At 43.4% G+C, this 19,550-nt stretch overlaps 3 protein-coding genes across 3 annotated transcripts; 1 reads left to right on the forward strand and 2 right to left on the reverse strand.

Annotated features, from left to right (window-relative positions):
• Positions 1 to 273: 273 nt before the first annotated feature.
• Positions 274 to 4,512, reverse strand: LOC147973699 (uncharacterized). Its single transcript, XM_087524763.1, has 3 exons — positions 4,159 to 4,512; positions 1,380 to 1,742; positions 274 to 405 (listed from the first exon to the last, which is right to left on the reverse strand). The coding sequence occupies exons 1-3, from the start codon at positions 4,510 to 4,512 to the stop codon at positions 274 to 276; spliced, it is 849 nt and encodes a 282-aa protein (XP_087380889.1).
• A 2,154-nt stretch (positions 4,513 to 6,666) lies between these two features.
• Positions 6,667 to 8,193, forward strand: LOC147973700 (uncharacterized). The gene is made up of 4 exons (XM_087524764.1): positions 6,667 to 6,771; positions 6,863 to 7,312; positions 7,664 to 7,846; positions 8,173 to 8,193. Exons 1-4 carry the CDS (start codon positions 6,667 to 6,669, stop codon positions 8,191 to 8,193), a joined length of 759 nt encoding a protein of 252 aa, XP_087380890.1.
• A 4,317-nt stretch (positions 8,194 to 12,510) lies between these two features.
• Positions 12,511 to 13,767, reverse strand: LOC147973701 (uncharacterized). The gene is made up of 2 exons (XM_087524765.1): positions 13,562 to 13,767; positions 12,511 to 12,862 (listed from the first exon to the last, which is right to left on the reverse strand). The coding sequence occupies exons 1-2, from the start codon at positions 13,765 to 13,767 to the stop codon at positions 12,511 to 12,513; spliced, it is 558 nt and encodes a 185-aa protein (XP_087380891.1).
• Between the last annotated feature and the right edge of the window lie 5,783 nt (positions 13,768 to 19,550).

Here is a 19,550-nt window from a genome sequence, read left to right on the forward strand (position 1 = left end):
GAAGAATATAGTATGTTAGAAAAGAAATCCCAAATAGAAGTCTTTTAAGAGGTTTTACTAAAAGACTACATACGGATGAATATAGACATACTTTCGAACGTGGATGGATTCATTCATTTTGCTCCGTATGTAGTTTTCTACTAGTGAAATCTCTTATTAAAAGACTTATATATTTAGGAACGGGGGGTCTGTGAGTGTCCATGATTAAAGCTTTGCAAATACCATATACAAAACGTTACCTTGTACTTGAAGCTGAATTGAATTGAAATATGATTAGCCCCCATCGTGCGCCATCATTCCATCCTCCATATCTCCATTTCCTCTTGTCGCGCCGCAGTCCTCAATTAAACTAGGCTGCTCCACGTTGCCGTCACCTGCCCCTTCTCCGCCCACCTCCCCCTTCTCCTGACACGCAGATCTAGTTGCGTCGGTCGTTGCGCAACAACCCTAGCCACGACGAGCTCCACCACCGTGCGGTCCGGGAGCCGCGCCGCAGTCCTCTGCTCCACCTTGCCGTCATCAGCCTCTTCTCCGCCCACCTCCCCCTTCTCCTGACACGCAGATCTAGTTGTGCCGGTCGCCGCGCAACAACCCTAGCCACAACGAGCTCCACCACCGTGCGGTCCGGGAGCCGCGCTGGAGTCCTCAACTAAACTAGGCTGCTCCACCTTGCCGTCACCAGCCCTTTCTCCGCCCACCTCTCCCTTCTCCTGACATGCCCTAAACCCTCTAGATCTTAAAAGCCCCGTATCTTTTATTCGGTTAGGTTTTTGGTGATTCTAAAAATCTTCAACGGGGTTCCCCCAGTTGAATTCGGATGTAACTTTTTAAGTAGATGATTTTTCATATAAAAAACTTTTTAATCCGAGTTCGTATGCAAAAGTTATGCCCATTTTACTAAATTCCAGAGAGATTTTGCAAATAAAGCCGAAATTACAACTAGACCACATATCACATGGGAAACTTATATTCTTTTATTTTTTGACATTTCCATCTTTTTCTTTTATTATTTTTAAAACTGAAAAGGCAGTCCCAGATGGGTGCATTTAGTAATGGCGCACTGCGCCATTACTATGTGTATGACTTGGTCAAAGTTAGTAATGGCGCACTTTGTATAGGTGCGTCATTACTAAGTTTGACATAGTAATGACGCACCTATGCAAAGTGCGCCATTATTAAGTTTGACCAATGTTTGACCCAGTCATACACATAATTATGACGCACTTTGTAAAGGTGCGCCATTACTATGTCAACTTAGTAATGACGCACCTATAAAAAGTGCGCCATTACTATGTGTATGACTGGGTCAAACCTTGGTCAAACTTAGTAATGGCGCACTTTTCACCTGGTGCGCCATTACTGTTTTGGTTACTAATGACGTATCTACACATGACGCGCCACATGTATAGTGCGCCATTAGTGTTCATCTTGGCCGGACGAGGAGGCCTCGGGAGGTAGAATGGCAGATGCCCCTTCGCGTACTTCCCGAGGAAGGCACCAAAAGCGGCATGTTCAGCCCGGACGTGGGGCTTGCAGTTCCTCCCATTACCACGGCCGATATCAGTGCCATGCATGATCAGGCTGTCGTAGTCGCTCTTGATTGTCGCGCAATAGAAGGGGCAGGCTATGTTGCAGTAGAGCCTGTCGGAGCCGCTACGGTATGGGATTCCCCCATTCCGCAGCCTCCGGAGGACGTAGCGGCTCTTGCTGTCCTTGCTCTCCTTACTATCATCGTCATCTTCCTGTCTGTTAGTTGATCGACAGCTATGTCAGATTAGGAATACAGAAATGTAGCATTCCATAAGAGTATCAAGTACATTCCGAAAGAAGGAACACAAAAATATGATCAATCAGATGATTCACACAACATGTACCTCATGTATTGCAATATATGTTTATGTATTATTTGTTATCTTTCTTGTTCTTTTTTCTTTGCTTTGCATGCGTACCTGTTCTCCCCTGTAAAGAAGTACTCCTATTTGTACAATCTAAGTTGACAATTAACTAAAGGGTTCAGGTTTTAGGGTATGAACAAATCATTTTACTGCATTCAAGCACATATTTTATTTCATACTGAAAATAGATAATTCCAAAAACAGGATCATTTCTTGTCATTTCTTGCAACAATATTTTGTATGATCTGGTTTATCATAAAGAGATACCAGACAATATCTAATTTAATTATATTCAAACTAGATGAGTACATACTACAAAGTAAAACTACCGCATCAACAAAGAAAAGATTGCCCTCACTTGATATTTTGAAGACAACAAATCATATGAATCATGTCATGAATTATGTATAAAAAGAGAAATTTTTGACTGAGATACATCGGTTGCGAACATAAGAAATTATGGATTTAATTACTCATCCTTGTTGCTAATAATTACATAGGGTGCGTACATAAGAAATTCTGCAATGAATTACTGACTGCAATCAGAAAATGTCTTCACAATATAGCTGTAAGGCTTCATGATTTTCATCAAATAAACTAGTTTTTCTGACAACTAAATAAATGTACTGTTTACAAGGTCTCAACAGATTTGGCAATCAGATTGCAAATAATAAGCATAGTCCACTTCATTATATGGAAATCATGAAGCAGATAGAAAAAGTTTGCACTGTTAAGGTATGAAAGATTCTATAAGAAATGAGAAAATGTGGTATCAGCTTTGTGCATATGGAGCATTATGATTACGCTTAGTAATGAAAAATTCTATATAGTAAGAATGCAATAGAAAATCTTGTTGCTAGAAATGTACTATTGCATGGACTTGGCATGCATGATTACTGATGTGGCATAGTTTCATGGATTGATTTGTGCAAGAGAAGAACTAATCCATGTTTGTTGTTAATGGCAGGCAGTGGCCGTAAATTGTTACTGCATGCATCAGTACTGACCAGATGCATAACTCGATGATGTGGTCCTGTTTCATGCATACCAAAACCAGATAATCGGTTGCCACTATTGAAGAACGGAGCATAGTTTCATGAATAGCAAAACCAGATAATGGGTTGCACAATTGAGGAATAGAGCATAGTTGTAACAGGGGTTCTACTAATTTAAACTCTCATCATTGATAGTATTGTTGGTTACTAGCGAGGCACACGTGCATTGGGCGTGAAAGCAACAGTTGATGTCAATTATTTCAGATGCACTTTACATTGCTATGCTACTGTAGCAATGGATTTTTTGTGTGTGTTTTCTTTAATAAAGTGATAATGTTTGTGCATAATATGCATTCAGATTCACAAAGTTCAAAGCATTAGCCATTCATTTAGAAGAAAAGAGTTTGCACTGTTAAAGTATCCAAGATTCTATAACAATGGAGAAACATAGTGCTATGAGGTTGTTTGTGCATATGTAGCATTGTGCTTAAGCTTACAAATGGAATATTCTAGATAGTACGCATGCTTGGAATTTTTCTTTTGTAGTAAATAAGATATCGAATGGCCAACAATGCTGGGATTTACCATCTATCCATCGTTGGATTGGCTTCATCCAACAGCAAATATTCAAAGTTGTTTCCAAAGTACATGTTTTAAAAGTTAACATTTATAGAAGCTCAAGCACCGTTGATAAATATTTACTGTTGCATGTCAACTTTTCAAGTTCTAGATATTAATCATTGATCCTCTTGTTGACTGTCATGAAATAAACAAATTTGTAGGAAATTTTCCATCCACTCAAACCTGTCTGAAAGAATCCTACGTTTTTAGTATGCACAATCAAACACTCATACAATCCTGTAGGATTCAAGATGACATGCCACTCTAATCCCACGTTTTCCCTATTCCTGCGTTTTGGAAATTATACGAATCAAAGAGGTGATACCTAAGAAATACACCGTTTTCTACAGCAGAACTGATTCATAATCAGTTTCTAAATCATATTCTTACTCATCTTCACAAAATAATTGCACGCACAGGGGGATTTTAGGCCTACATGACTACTGTTCCATGCCAGGTTTTAGATTGAAGGGGTTTTCTTCCAAATGTATGAAACAACTAGTACTAATCCTAACCCTAAGGGAGAGATCAAGAAACATAACCTATCTGGACGAAATCTAATCCGTGCTGCATGCAATTTAGGAGAAAACCCCATGGGAGAAAACCCCAAAAACAGAGTAGGAGAATAGAACAGAACAGAGTAGTACCTCCGAGAGCTCGTCGACCTCCTCGTCGAACTCAACAGCCTCGTCCTGCACTTCCTGAGCGTCGAGCTCGGCCTCCTCGTAGTACTTGTAGATGAGCTCGTACTGCTCGCACTTTCGCTTGGCCCTCTGCTCCTCCAGATCCACCGCCACCTCCTCCTCCACCTGCTCCCCGACCACAAGCTCGACCGTTGCGACGGCGGCCGGAGCAGTCACAGCAGATAGTGCACCGCCTCCCATCGCCGTGACGGCGCCGTCGGCCGCGCCAACCGCGGCGGCAATGACCACAACATGCTTCTCCACTGCTTCTACCACTGCATCCTTCTCCACTGTCGTGTCTTCACGGCCGGCCTTCATCTTCCGACGACGAAGGGCAAGGGAGGTGGTTGCTGGCTCGTAGGAGGTAGGGTTCGAGGTGAGAGGAGAGGGTTTTTGCTGATTTGGGGAAGAAAAGCAGCAGGGGTGGGGGAGTGGGGGAGACGGGGGTGGGGGAGGCGGACTTTATTTGGCGTGTGGGTGGACGTTTGGAGTGACCGAGGCTAGACGTGTGGCGTCGTGCGCTCGTGCACGCCCCAACCGCTTTAAATTTTTTTGTCATGAATTTGTATATTTTTTAACCTGTGGTTTAGCGAGGAAATTGCACAAACCACCTACTTTTGGTGTTACTTTTGCATAGAACACCTACTTTACAGGTTTGTTGCAAAAAAACACATATTGGGGTAATTTGTTGCAGCAAGGTCTAATCCGCCATTTTGGGTGGGTTGACATGATTTCTGACAAGTGAGTCCTGTTTGTAAGTGCACTGCGGGAAAAAAACATTCCACATCAGCACCCAACTAGAACTGTGCAAAATTTACAAATAGGTACTCCAGAAATAATTCTCATTGTTTCTGGGCCCATAGAAATGAACTATTGACAGTTTTTTTGTTCCCACATAACATGTTGGCACACAAGAGCATGCACCAAACTTGTTCTCCTTCGACACACAGATGCTATAACGACGGACATGTACCAGTAATATTCACACTGCACGTGTCGATACCATCTTGACCAACACGCAACAACATTGGTCTCATTGGACTCACACATGCCAAAAGGGGTCCAAATCATTCACCAATTCTTCTAGTCACATTCCACTCCAAGATGCGACAATGGACCGACATGTATCAATCTTGATCTATTTGCACAAATAATTGGTATAAGGGCCAGATGCACCAATAGATGTCACAATGCACTGACACATGTCACTTGGGCCAACACGCACCATGCCCACATACAAGGAACAAATAAGCCTATAGGATCCACATGCACCGATAAACTACGTCTCGACATGCAACAACTTTTTGTAGTCACATTGCACGCACAGTGCATACCAAGACACACCAACGGCCCGTCATGTAGCAATCTTCATGTGTTTTCACTAATCATGGTCTCTTTGGCCTCACGGATGCCATAAGGGCCAAATGCACCAATATTGACATGTTGCACTCAAACGTGCCACTTGGGCCAACATGGATCATGGTTTCTTTACTAGCAACGATCACATAAGCCATTATATAGTGTTGGTACCCTAGCTAATAACAACATATATCAACATTGGTCCTAGTTGCAGCTATATAGGACCACTTATGCCACACATGAAGCGCAGCCTTGGTGCATGGTTTTTTTCCGTGCGTCTGTGTCTGGATAAATGTCTTAAGGAGAGGCAAATTGGTTCTGCCGAACACACTGCATCAGCCGAACTGGCTAGACCCTTTACCTCACACCCGCATGGCCCTGGTTCGAATCCCCGTGAGGCAGTTGGAAATGCCATTTTTTCTATGGTTACTGACACGTGGGGTCCCCTTGTCATCCACACAAACACGCCACCACATGTACCACATTTGGCTAAGTGCACCTACTACTCCACATCATTTTCAACTTTCTTTGTCCCCTTCTCGACAAGCGCCGCCGCCGCCATCTCCAGACGATGCCTCTCTTCGCCGCCGGATCTACGTGGCCGCCGCCAACTCCGGCAAGTAGGTGAGATCTCCCCTCATCCCCCTCGCGAATCTTCTTCCCTTCCCCAACCGCGTGCGTCTCCCTCCGGACGCGGATCTGATCCAGAAATTTTAATTGGTACACGCGGTAGATGATTTGTTGATCGATATGATGGTTCTTTCATAGATTGATGGATGTCGTAGTGTAGGATCTGAGCCGTACCAGGGAAAAGAGAGGCCCTGTGCAAATCAAAATGAGGCCCTATGTGTAAAAAAATAAATCAAAATAATTCATCCGTTCTTCACTATAGTATGTAGTACTGACATTGGATTGGATTGGATTGGGATTTATTAGGTAGATAATACTGGCATTGCCATTGTCATTGGCATTGCTTTTTTAGGTAGATGATAGTAAACAGATTTAATAGGTATTGCATTTTAGGTTATCACTATGATTTATTATATGTGTGATCTTTGTATTGTACTATGGTAGCGTACAATTCAACTTAGAGTTCAACATGTTCTGTGTAGAATGGAGGAAGCACCATGTGGACGGTGCAAGTCACAGTGCCGGACCAGCCTTTGTACTGCCACGCTGTTCGGCATCTACTTCCAGCCTACTTTTGTTTTTGCAGCGGTAACAATTTATATGAACCTTCTGAGTTATTTTTGTTTTTTTCTATTTCCACTAATGCATTGTGTCTGTTATTTGTTTTTTTCTTGCACAGATCGTCCCATGCAATGTGAGATTGGCATTCAATGAGCTCGTCGGAGACACCGTGACCTTCGACGCTCTTGGGGGGCCGTACACTATGCAGGTCGATAAGGGGCGAACGATAACACAGATTGGAGGAGATGAATGGGATCGTTTCATCGCCCGCTTGCGTCTTAGTGGGGGTGAACGGATCCTCTTCTCCTTAAGAGGAGAAAGGCCCAGGATTTGTGTTATCTATCTGAATTTGATTGCTGATAGTGAGGATGAAGTTCATGAGGAGGACGATGGTGAGGATTCAGATGATGATGAGAACCCACTTGATGAAGCCCTCTATGCCCAAGGAGTGAGGCTGAGCGATGAGGAAACCGGCAACCTCTGGGACATGCTTCCGCTACGTGAAGACTACGTCGGGATGCCATTCGTGACCCGCCTCACAAGGACGAATGTTAAACAACATCTCATGGTATGTTACTTAGTGTGGTAATTACATGATATGCATGCTTAATTAGTGTAGTAGTTGATATGATATGCATGTTGTAGTACTGTGATGATATGCCTAGTGTAGAATTCATTTAGTGCAGAATTTTATGGTATGCATGTGTTGTAGTAATGCGATATATGCTTATGTAGTGTAGTAATATGCGATGATATGCTTAGTGTATGTAGTATATAATCTAATGATATGCTTAATTACTGTAGTAATTTGATGATTAGCGTGTAGTGTAGTGATGTGATGTGACATATGTGTCTTGAAGTGTATGGTTTGTTGATAATTGCACGTGACATGCTCATATATCATATCAACTGTTTTCAGAAATTACCTAAGAGGTTATCTAATAGTTGTGGCATCGAGCCGGATGAAGAAGGCATGGCTACTGGACTACGCCTTACCAGAACGGGCTCCATCACCACCTGTGCCTACGCAGTGGACACGGACGGTCGCACTATCTTCAACCGGGCGGGGTGGAAGAAGTTCCTTCATGGCAAGAATCTTCTGGTAGGTCAGGGCATCCTACTCACTGTTGCGAATACCCGTCGCCGTGACTTGAGGATGATGATCACCATTAACCTCATTTAGAACTGGCTGGGCCATGTTTGGATGTGAAATGAACTTGGTATGTTAGCTCTTGTTTCCGAGTACTTGCCGTGTATTACCGTACCTATATATATATATAGGTTCAGTAAATGGGCCATGTATCGATGTGAAATGAACTTGTTATGTTTGGGGCTTGTTTTGCTGTTGCCCCAGCGATTATTTGTAACTTCCTTGAACTTGAATCTGTCTTGAAATGTTGTTGGATGCTTGGTGCTGTTGCTTTATAGTATAAAGCTGGGGGCGTGTGACGCCCCCGATTTGACCGTACACTAATCATACACGCAAACGTGTACGATCAAGATCAGGGACTCACGGGAAGATATCACAACACAACTCTACAAATAAAATAAGTCATACAAGCATCATATTACAAGCCAGGGGCCTCGAGGGCTCGAATACAAGAGCTCGATCATAGACGAGTCAGCGGAAGCAACAATATCTGAGTACAGACATAAGTTAAACAAGTTTGCCTTAAGAAGGCTAGCACAAACTGGGATACAGATCGAAAGAGGCGTAGGCCTCCTGCCTGGGATCCTCCTAAACTACTCCTGGTCGTCGTCAGCGGGCAGCACGTAGTAGTAGGCACCTCCGATGTAGTAGGAGTCGTCGTCGACGGTGGCGTCTGGCTCCTGGACTCCAGCATCTGGTTGCGACAACCAGAAAGAAAGGAAAGGGGGAAAAGGGGGAGAAAGCAACCGTGAGTACTCATCCAAAGTACTCGCAAGCAAGAAGCTACACTACATATGCATGGGTAAATGTGTAAAGGGCCATATCGGTGGACTGAACTGCAGAAAGCCAGAATAAGAGGGGGATAGCTAATCCTTTCGAAGACTACACTTCTGGCAGCCTCCGTCTTGCAGCATGTAGAAGGGAGTAGACTGAAGTCCTCCAAGTAGCATCGCATAGCATAATCCTAACCGATGATCCTCTCCTCGTCGCCCTGTGAGAGAGCGATCACCGGTTGTATCTGGCACTTGGAAGGGTGTGTTTTATTAAGTATCCGGTTCTAGTTGTCATAAGGTCAAGGTACAACTCCAAGTCGTCCTGTTACCAAAGATCACGGCTATTCGAATAGATTAACTTCCCTGCAGGGGTGCACCACATACCCCAACACGCTCGATCCCATTTGGCCGGACACACTTTCCTGGTTCATGCCCGGCCTCGGAAGATCAACACGTCGCAGCCCCACCTAGGCACAACAGAGAGGTCAGCACGCCGATCTAAACCTAAGCGCACAGGGGTCTGGGCCCATCGCCCTTAGCACACCTGCACGTTGCGTGGGCGGCCGGAAGCAGACCTAGCCTAGTGGCGTTCCAGTCCAATCCAGCGCGCGCCGCTCCGTCGCTGACGTCAAGAAGGCTTCGGCTGATACCACGACGCCGGGATACCCATAACTACTCCCACATAGATGGTTAGTGCGTATAGACCAAATGGCCAGACTCAGATCAAATACCCAGATCTCGTTAAGCGTGTTAAATATCCGCGAACGCCGAACAGGGCCAGGCCCACCTCTCTCCTAGGTGGTCTGAACCTGCCCTGTCGCTCCGCCACAAAGTAACAGTCGGGGGCCGTCGGGAACCCAGGCCCACCTCTACCGGGATGGAGCCACCTGCCCCTTCAGCCCCCATCTCCAAACAGTTTCTCCGGTAATGTAACAATGTAAAGTATATAGTATATGCCCGTGATCACCTCCCGAGTGATCACGGCCCAGTAGTATAGCATGACAAACGGACAAGAGTGTAGGGCCACTGATGGAACACTAGCATCCTATACTAAGCAGTAGGATAGCAGGTAATGGTAACAACAGTAGTAGCAAGGACAGGCTATGCATCAGGATAGGAATAACGGAAAGCAGTAACATGCTACACTACTCTAATGCAAGCAGTATAGAGAAGAGTAGGCGGTATCTGGTGATCAAAGGGGGGGCTTGCCTGATTGCTCAGACAAGGAGGGGTCGTCGAAGTAGTCGATCACAGGGGTACCGACATCGGCCTCAGGGTCTACCGGAAAGAAGTAACGGAGGGGGAACACAATAAATAACAGAGCAATCAAATTTAACACAAAGCAAGACGTGGCAATACGCGGTGCTAGGTATGCCCTAACGCGGTATTATGTGATACCGGCGAAGGGGGGAAACATCCGGGAAAGTATTCCCGGTGTCTCGCGTTTTCGGACAGATGAACCGGAGGGGGAAAATTGCGTGTTTGATATGCTAGGGGTGTGTGGCGGACGAACGGGCTGCGTATCCGGATTCGTCTCGTCGTTCTGAGCAACTTTCATGTACAAAGTTTTTTCATCCGAGTTACGGATTAAAAGATATGATTTTCTAAAGATTTAAATCATTTTCTGATATTTAATTAATTAATTAATTTAATTCAAAAATGGATATATGACATCAGCATGATGTCATGCTGACGTCGGCAGTCAACAGGGGTTGACTGGTCAACCCGACGTGTCGGACCCACTGGTCATTGACTGTTTAGCCTAATAAGTGTTTAACTAAACTAACTACTGTTTAATTAAACTAATTAGTTAGTTAGGTTAATCTAATTATGATTAATTAACTTAATTAATTCCTTAATTAATTAATTATTTTTATTATTATTATATTTTTTTAATTCTTTTTTTTTAAAAAGTTCTGGGGATGGGGCCCCCTTGTCATAGGCCCCTGGGGGCTTAACGGGCGCGGGCGAGGCTGGAACGGGGCTCCAGCGGGCGCGGCCATTGTGGCGTCGGCCGCGGTAGGTGGAGCGAGGGGGAGCCGGCAGCGAACGGCGCCGGCGAAGGGCGGCGCCGTCGGAGAGTGGTGGCGGCGGTCGATGGAGGCTGCGGCTCCAGCGACAGGGGCATTCCATGGCGCGCGTGGGAGGGTGAGGTAGGGCGCGGGCCAGCGGTGGACGGCGCCAGGCGAAGGAAGAAGAGGCCGGTGGCCACGGCGTGTCCATGGCCGGAGCGGGATGCGGGCAGAGCGCACGGGCGTTGGCGCCCAGCCCGAGCCGGCGTACGCCCAGATCGAAGGGGGAAGCCGTCGGCCACAGGCAAGCGCGGAGCAGGGGGACGCGGGAGCGAGGCGGGCGCGCAGACACGCGCGGGCGGCGAGCGCGTGCGTGCAGGGGCCAAGCATGGCCACGGCACGACCCGGTCGCGTCGAGCGCTGGTCAGGGGAGGGAGTGGCTGCAGGCAGCGGGCGGGGCTCGGCAGTGAGCGCGCGTGCATGCGCGCGGACGGCGCCGACGATGGAGGGGAAAGAGAGGAGGTCGGGGCCTCACTGCGAGGCGCAGGGACGTGGCAGCGGGGGTTGAGGCGGAGCCGGGGACGACGACGCCGGCGAGGAGGAAGGCGACGGTGGCGTCGGGGGTCGAGGCGGCGAGGTCCAGGCGGCGGCGCGGGCTCCGGGCGACGACGGGCGGCATCGGGCGGGCGCAAGGCGAGCGGCGGCGAGCGCAGGGGCGCTGCCCCGATCTGGATCGGGGGCGGGTGCAGAGGGGAGGGGAGGAATCGTGGGGGTGAGTGGGGTGTGCGGTTAGCGTTCCTGGGGGTGGGGGCATGTGTAGGCCAGGGGTGGGCGGGCCTGGGCCAGTTGGGTTGGCCGGCTGGGCCGATTGGCCCATGTGGGGAGGGGGTTTGTTCTCCTTTTTTTTTACTTTTAGTTTTCTTTATTTTAGTTTTATATAAAATAAAATCATCACTAGCACCTAAGTTAATACTTTTAAATATACTACTGCCACATTAATTCTCAACCCAAATTAATATACTTTAATAATTTATAAAGTTCAAAAGGTATTTATTTTAGTATTTAAACCTATGTTTTAATTATTTTGAACACTTAAACATTTTATTAAATTTAGGTTTCTCCACCACTATTATCCATGATTTATTTAACGCCTTTACAACATTTTAGTTTTGACTATTGAAAACTTTTATTGTTTCCCTCATTTTAAATTTTGAATTTGAATTGGTTCCAAACTAATGCGAGATTAGCAACAATAACCGAGGTGACATGGCATCGTTAACGTGGGATTACTGTAGCTTAATCATCCGGGCGTCACAGGGCGTTGGGGACCTTTTTCGTAGGTTCGGTTAATGGAGTTTAGCTCTAATTGTACTTATTGTTTTCTTTTCCATATAATTCGGAACCCAAACTACACATGGCACAACCTTCTGTGATTAGTTCCTTTGATAACTAGTACTCCCTCTGTAAACTAATATAAGAGAGTTTAGATTACTAAAATAGTGATCTAAATGCTCTTATATTAGTTTACGGAAGGAGTATTGAAGAGCAGCCACAGAGTTCCATTCACAATTTACTTGAATTTTTGTTTCGATGGATAAACAAAATAGGAAGCTAGCAAACTTATTTAACGAGATAAGCAAATTATGTACTTGATTACATAAGCAAACTTGTTCAACCCTAACAAACATGACATAAACAAACTGGTTCAACTCTGACACACATGACATAAACAAGCTGGTTTAACCCAAGAAAAGCCAACTACAAATTTCAAACAACAAGATAAAGGACAAGCACAAGCGCAAGCAACACGAAGGCAGATTTTGATGTCTCCTCATCCCGCATAGTGGCAGTGGTAGTAGGGGTCCTCTTCCTGCTCTTTTGAAATATCCAGACCTCTTTTGATGTTGTCGATTATCTTCCACACCTTGTAGGTGGCATACACATCTATTGCTCCGTACTCGATGAGGTAATCTGGCAGTGGGCTGAACCCCCCCCCCCACAGTTTATGGTCTGCCTGCTTGTTGATCTTGTTCTTCATCTTGCTGTAGAATGGGTGGATGACGCTGGCTGTAACACCATCCAAGGAGTCATACGGTTTTCCATTGTATGGAACTCTCCAGTTGCGCTGAATGTCGATGTGCTTGTTGGGGTTTATCTCCAAATCAGACATCTTCAACTTGTCCCTGCCATTTTTAATGCTGAAACCGGCAAAGGTGAACAACTTCTCCTCCTGTAGGAACTCTTTGAGGCGCTTTGGCCTGCTAGGGGAGAGACAAGTGATGAACATGGAGTACTAGTGTTTATTTTTCAAGATTTAATCATCTGTTTTTTACGGTTTACAAGTGAATAATACATGGAGTAGATGTTTATACAGTATAAGTCATGGATGAATGTAGTTCAGAAACTAGTACACAAAGTTCTGAAATTAAAATCAAGTACAACATGTTATTTTTCTTTTTGGAATATATAGTTGAGTCAATGATCTATTTGCTTTCTTAGTGCCAGTTTAGTTTTATTTTGTTGAATAAAATAACATATACCTCTGCTTCACCAAGTTCTTAAGTTTTTTTGGTGGTTAAAATAACACCAGACCAAGTTCAGAAACTACTTCACTACATCAAGTTCAGAAACTACACTAATAAATCAAGATGAGAAACTACACTTGTACATCAAGCTCACAAATTAATCTTGTGCAACAATTTCAGATAATATTCAAGTGCATCAGGTTCAAAATATATTCGGGTGCATCTACTTTGAGGAACTGCACTAGTGCATCCATTTTCACAAACTACACTAGTACATCCAGTATGAAACTAGTCTAATGAAATTTCGAGGGAGCAGTATTGATGAATGGAAGAGGGTGAATGAGTAGGATTTTTCACCATTTTGTGGCCGCAACGATGTGGTACACGAGGCAGAGACCCTCCACGCGGAACTGCAGAACTGCTGCCATCTGCAGAGGTTCATCATCTTTGGTAAACTCCACATCAACGCCGATGATGTGGGGATACGAGCCGCATGCGCTCCTCCTCATCCTAAAGATCATCTCGTCGGCCTTGTCTGGTTCGCTGGTGCAGACAACCTCCATCGTCTCCTTGCCGTGGAGCTCAACCCCTTTGAGGGTTACGGTGTACTCGCGCTTCTGACCGGGAACGTGAACGACGTCGACGTTGCCGCTCTAGTCGGACGTCTGGCCACAATGACGCTTGGTAGACGCTTCCTCCCTCATTGCCCTCCTTCTGCGACTGCGGGCTTCGAAGAGTGATGTTTGTGGGTTGTTTGTAGAAGAGATGGAAGCGGCAATGGAGGTTCTCGGAATGAGGCAGTGATGTAGTCGATTTGGGGCTTTTTCACGCCTGGGATGGGGACGTGGGGGAGGTGGTTCGTGTAGGACGTGGGGGTAGTGGTGGTGGGGCGCAGTTGCAATCCGCCGTGGCAACCGCGCTCTGTGCACTGCTGGGTGCGCGTGTGTCTGAGTTTAGTCCCACCACGGGCCTGCATCCTGGCCCATATCACTAGGTTTGTAGTCGTATGCGGGCCGTGGTGTGCGAAATATCATGTTAGGTAGGTGGGATTTTTTTCTATAAAATCTTTTTTTTGCCTATGCGACATGTTGACTTATACTAAAATAACAGTTCCTATTTTAGGTACACGTGTCTTATGTGAAAAGTTTAAGTTTGATAACAATTAAAAACATTTAAAACCTTGCCACATTGGCTTTCTTGGACATGTGTAAAAAGTTGAAGTTTGAAAACAATTGAAAAACATGTAAAACCTTGCATCATTGAATTTTAATTTTAAAATAAATTTGAAATATTGCAGTTAATTTGTAGACCATCTCCAAATCAAACCAAATTTGTTTTACATTGTCACATACATGTGACAAACATTGTTATTTACAGATCATGTGTGCAAAAACTAAGGTGATTTAGATGTGGTCGAGAAAAGGTGGTTTTTTTCACCACCTACAAATCACCTCAAATTTGTTCTACATGCTCAAATAGATGAGCCAAACATGTCTATGAAAGAAATTTGGAAAAATGTATCCTATAATGCCCGCTTAAGGTGTAGACCGTTCTTTTGATCAGTCAGTCTACAGGGCAGAATAAATTCAAAACAAATTTAAAAAATATAAAACATTGAAAACCTAGCTTTGTTTGTGCAACATATCAAGTGTGCAAAATTGGAGATACTTTAGAGAAGGTCGAAAAAATCACGCTAAAACAGAGGGACCATTTGGTCTCACTTAAGCCAGTTTTTGTAGAAAATGTGATTTTTTTCACCACCTCCAAATCACCACAAATTTGTTCTACATGCTTAAATAGATGTGCCTAGCATGTCTATGAGAGAAATTTGGAAAAAATGTATCCTACAATGCCCGCTTAAGGTGTAGACCGTTGTTTTGATCAGTCAGTCTACAGGGCAGAATAAATTCATAAACAATTAAAAAATTATAAAACCTTGAAAACCTAGCTATGTTTGTGCAACATATCAAGTGTGCAAAATTATAGGTGATTTAGAGAAGGTTAAAAAAATCATGCTTAAACACGAGGGACCATTTGGTCTCACTTAAGCCAGTTTTTGTAGAAAATGTGATTTTTTCCACCACCTCCAAATCACCCCAAATTTGTTCTAGATGCTCAAATAGATGTGCCAAACATGTCTATGAAAATTTTTGGAAAAAATGTATCCTACAATGCCTGCTTAAGGTGTAGAGATGTTTTGATCAGTCAGTCTACAGGGCCGAATAAATTAAAAACAATTACAAAATTATAAAACCTTGAAAACCTAGCTATGTTTGTGCAACATATCAAGTGTGCAAAATTAGAGGTGATTTAGAGGAGGTCGAGAAAACCACGCTAAAACACGAGGGACCATTTGGTCTTCACTTAAGCTAGTTTTTGTAGAAAATGTGATTTTTTCCCACCACCTCCAAATCACCACAAATTTGTTCTACATGCTTAAATAGATATGCCTAGCATGTCTATGAGAGAAATTTGGAAAAAAGTATCCTACAATGCCCGCTTAAGATGTAGACCGTTGTTTTGATGAGTCAGTCTACAGGGCAGAATAAATTCAAAAAAATAAAAAAATTATAAAACCTGGAAAACCTAGCTATGTTTGTGCAACATATCAAGTGTGCAAAATTATAGGTGATTTATAGAAGGTCTAAAAAATCACGCTTAAACACGAGGGGCCATTTGGTCTCACTTAAGCCATTTTTTGTAGAAAATGTGATTTTTTTTCTACCACCTCCAAATCACCCCAAATTTGTTCTAGATGCTCAAATAGATGTGCCAAGCATGTCTATGAAAGAAATTTAAAAAAAATGTATCCTACAATGTCCGCTTAAGGTGTAGATCGATGTTTTGATCAGCCAGTCTATAGCGCAGAATAAATTCAAAAAAATTATAAAATTATAAAACCTTGAAAACCTAGATATGTTTGTGCAACATATCAAGTGTGCAAAATTATAGGTGGTTTAGAGGAGGTCAAAAAAATCACGCTAAAACACGAGGGACCATTTGGTCACTTAAGCCAGTTTTTGTAGAAAATGTATTTTTTTCCACCACCTCCAAATCACTCCAAATTTGTTCTAGATGCTCAAATAGATGTGCCAAGCATGTCTATGAAAGAATTTTAAAAAAATGTATCCTACAATGCCCGCTTAAGGTGTAGACCGATGTTTTGATCAGCCAGTCTATAGCGCAGAATAAATTCAAAAAATTTAAAAATTATAAAACCTTGAAAACCTAGATATGTTTGTGCAACATATCAAGTGTGCAAAATTATAGGTGGTTTAGAGGAGGTCGAAAAAATCACGCTAAAACACGAGGGACCATTTGGTCACCTAAGCCAGTTTTTGTAGAAAATGTATTTTTTTCCACCACCTCCAAATCACCACAAATTTGTTCTACATGCTTAAATAGATGTGTCTAGCATGTCTATGAGATAAATTTGGAAATAAAATGTATCCTACAATGCCCGCTTAAGGTGTAGACCGTTGTTTTGATCAGTCAGTCTACAAGGCAGAATAAATTCAAAAAAAATTATAAATTATAAAACCTTGAAAATATAGCTATGTTTGTGCAACATATCAAGTGTGCAAAATTATAGGTGATTTAGAGAAGGTCAAAAAATTGCTTAAACAGGAGGGACCATTTGCTCTCACTTAAGCCAGTTTTTGTAGAAAATGTGATTTTTTTCCACCACCTCCAAACCACCCCAAATTTGTTCTAGATGCTCAAATAGATGTGCCAAGCATGTCTATGAAAGAAATTTAAAAAAATGTATCCTACAATGCCCGCTTAAGGTGTAGACCGATATTTTGATCAGTCAGTCTACAGGGCAGAATAAATTCAAAAAAATTAAAGAATTATAAAACCTTGAAAACCTAGCTATGTTTGTGTAACATATCAAGTGTGCAAAATTAGAGGTGATTTAGAGGAGGTTGAAAAAAATCACGGTTTAATTTGTGTGTGTGTGTGGGGGGGGGGGGTAGACCTCCCGAGAGCCGTTTATTGGTCATTTTCGTTCCGCATATGTGAAAACATTCCAAATTTTGCCCAACGTGAAAAGCATATTATGCATGCATGCTCTATGTGGTCATGGGATGCGATGCAGCAAAATTGGGATCATTATTGCATGTATACGCAAGTAGGGTCTCTGAAATGCGCTTTTCGGGGATAGCCTGTCACCACCCCGAGAGCACTAGCTCGGTTTCTCACCTGTATGAAACCAACCCAACATTTTAGGATGACAAGTCATGGCCATGTTAGGGCTACTTGCCATGTTTCAACCATCTTCAACAAATTTTGAAAGTTTCGTCACATGCGGGATTTTTTCGGTCATTAGTACAATGTGGACCATTTTCAACATTTATTGCAAGCTTTGTCACGTATGGCATTTTTTGGGCATATGCGACACGAAAAAACCATTTTTAATACTTAAAAAACAAGGGCAATATTTTCTAGATTTTTTGGGATATCATTGTGGTATTATTGAAATCTCACATAACTCACGCGGCCCACCCCTCCCTAAATCCCGCGATTACAGCGCCTCATTCTAACCACCCGGCCGTGCCATCCGCAGCTCCCACGACCGCTGCAAGGTCAGATCGGAGACGCCGGGCTCACACGGATTACAGGAGTCGCCGGCCACCGCCCACATCCATGAGGGGTCGGACTTCAGCGTTCTTCTTGCCGCCCCTCCGTTTATCCTTGCCGCCGTCTACCGCGCTATAGGGGCACTTCTAGTTTGCGACGCACTATCCGCGGCCATCAACTCGGCGCCGCCGTCTCCGAGAGAAGGTATTTCTTGATCGTAGCTTTTTTTAATCATTGTCGGCCGCTCCTTTAGTAGTTGAACCCTCATAGGTTTTGCACAACTTCACGTGGTTAAGCAATTGGATACCCTTGTTAACCTGCGCTTATTTTATGCACGACCAACTAGGTTGTGTGCTTAAAGTCATAAGTGGATCATATGTTAAATGACCCACTTAATTTATTTTTTATATTAGTTGACTGCTAATTTTGTTATACATCTTTTAATTATTGTCTTCAGATTAATTGACCCGGTTTGCATCATTGCATACAAGCTAGCAATGTCAGTTTTAGATAAAAGTCTTTGTAACAGAGAAAAGCCTCGAAGAACTCAAACTGAAATTTGACAGCAAGAACGTAGGCAAACAAATGTTTTTGTTATCATCACGGTCACGCAGAGCCATGAGCAGCTATTTTGAGCCCATTCAAACACAAATAGGTAGCATCAATTGATACTTGATCTTGCTCATGCTCTACTTTTAGCATCATTTGATACATGTTGAGTTCTTATCATAAAGTGGATATATGTACCTTTGGCAATCATGAGCATCCTCTACTTACTGCTATAACTAATGCATCCTCGGTACAAAAATTGAATTGGCAATACGGTTGTATTGGCAATCATCTGCATGCTTTACTTTTGGCAAAATTAATGCATAGTTGAGTTATAACTGGTCATAGATATGGCTGGAACATCTAGAGTTATCATCACGGTCATGCAGAGACCCTAAACCATCACCAGATATGTTGAGCCCATTCAAACACAAATAGGAAGCAGCAATTGATACATGTTCATGCTCATGCTCTACTTTTGGCATAATTTGATACATGTTCAGTTCTTACCAGAAAGTGGAAACATGCACTTTTGGGAAACATGAGCGTCCTCTACTTATTGCAATAACTAATGCATCCTCAGTACAAAGCTTCAATTGGAAATAGGTAGAATTGGCAATCATTTGCATGCTTTACTTTTGGCAAAAACTAATGCATAGTTCAGTTGTAACTGGTCATAGATATGGCTGGAACATCCTGATTTATAAACTGAACATAATCATGCCAAGCTATAACTACCATAGTCATAGTAGTAGAGTTCCTAGCATGCATCACCGTACGATTCTAGAACGGCAGAATTAACACAGCTAACATAACATAGACCACCATACGATACTTGAGTTGCTATGGCCTTGTACAATGCAAGGTGATTAGGCGAGGTGTTTAGAGAGATAAACCAGACTTTTCTTAAGCACCGGTGCTTATTTGTACAGGGTAGACGCATAACTAGGCGTCTGTCCTATACAAATAGGCAATGGTGCTTCGGAAAAACCCGGTTTATTTTTCTAAGCACCACCCTTAGCATCTACCATTGTACAATTCCTAACATGCATCAGCAAAATAGTACTAATAACAACTTAGACCACTTAAGCAGGTTAGCAGAAAACACTTAGATAAACAGCAGCTTAACCACCGCACACCATAAGTTCACACCCACCACAGACCATAGGACATAAGTTCTTACACACCATAGACAATAAGTTTTAGAGTCGACCAG

The sequence above is a fragment of the Triticum urartu genome, chromosome 5A, assembly GCF_056163025.1.
Source record: "Triticum urartu cultivar PI428250 chromosome 5A, HENAU_Tu73, whole genome shotgun sequence".
In the NCBI taxonomy this organism is placed as follows: Eukaryota; Viridiplantae; Streptophyta; class Magnoliopsida; order Poales; family Poaceae; genus Triticum; species Triticum urartu.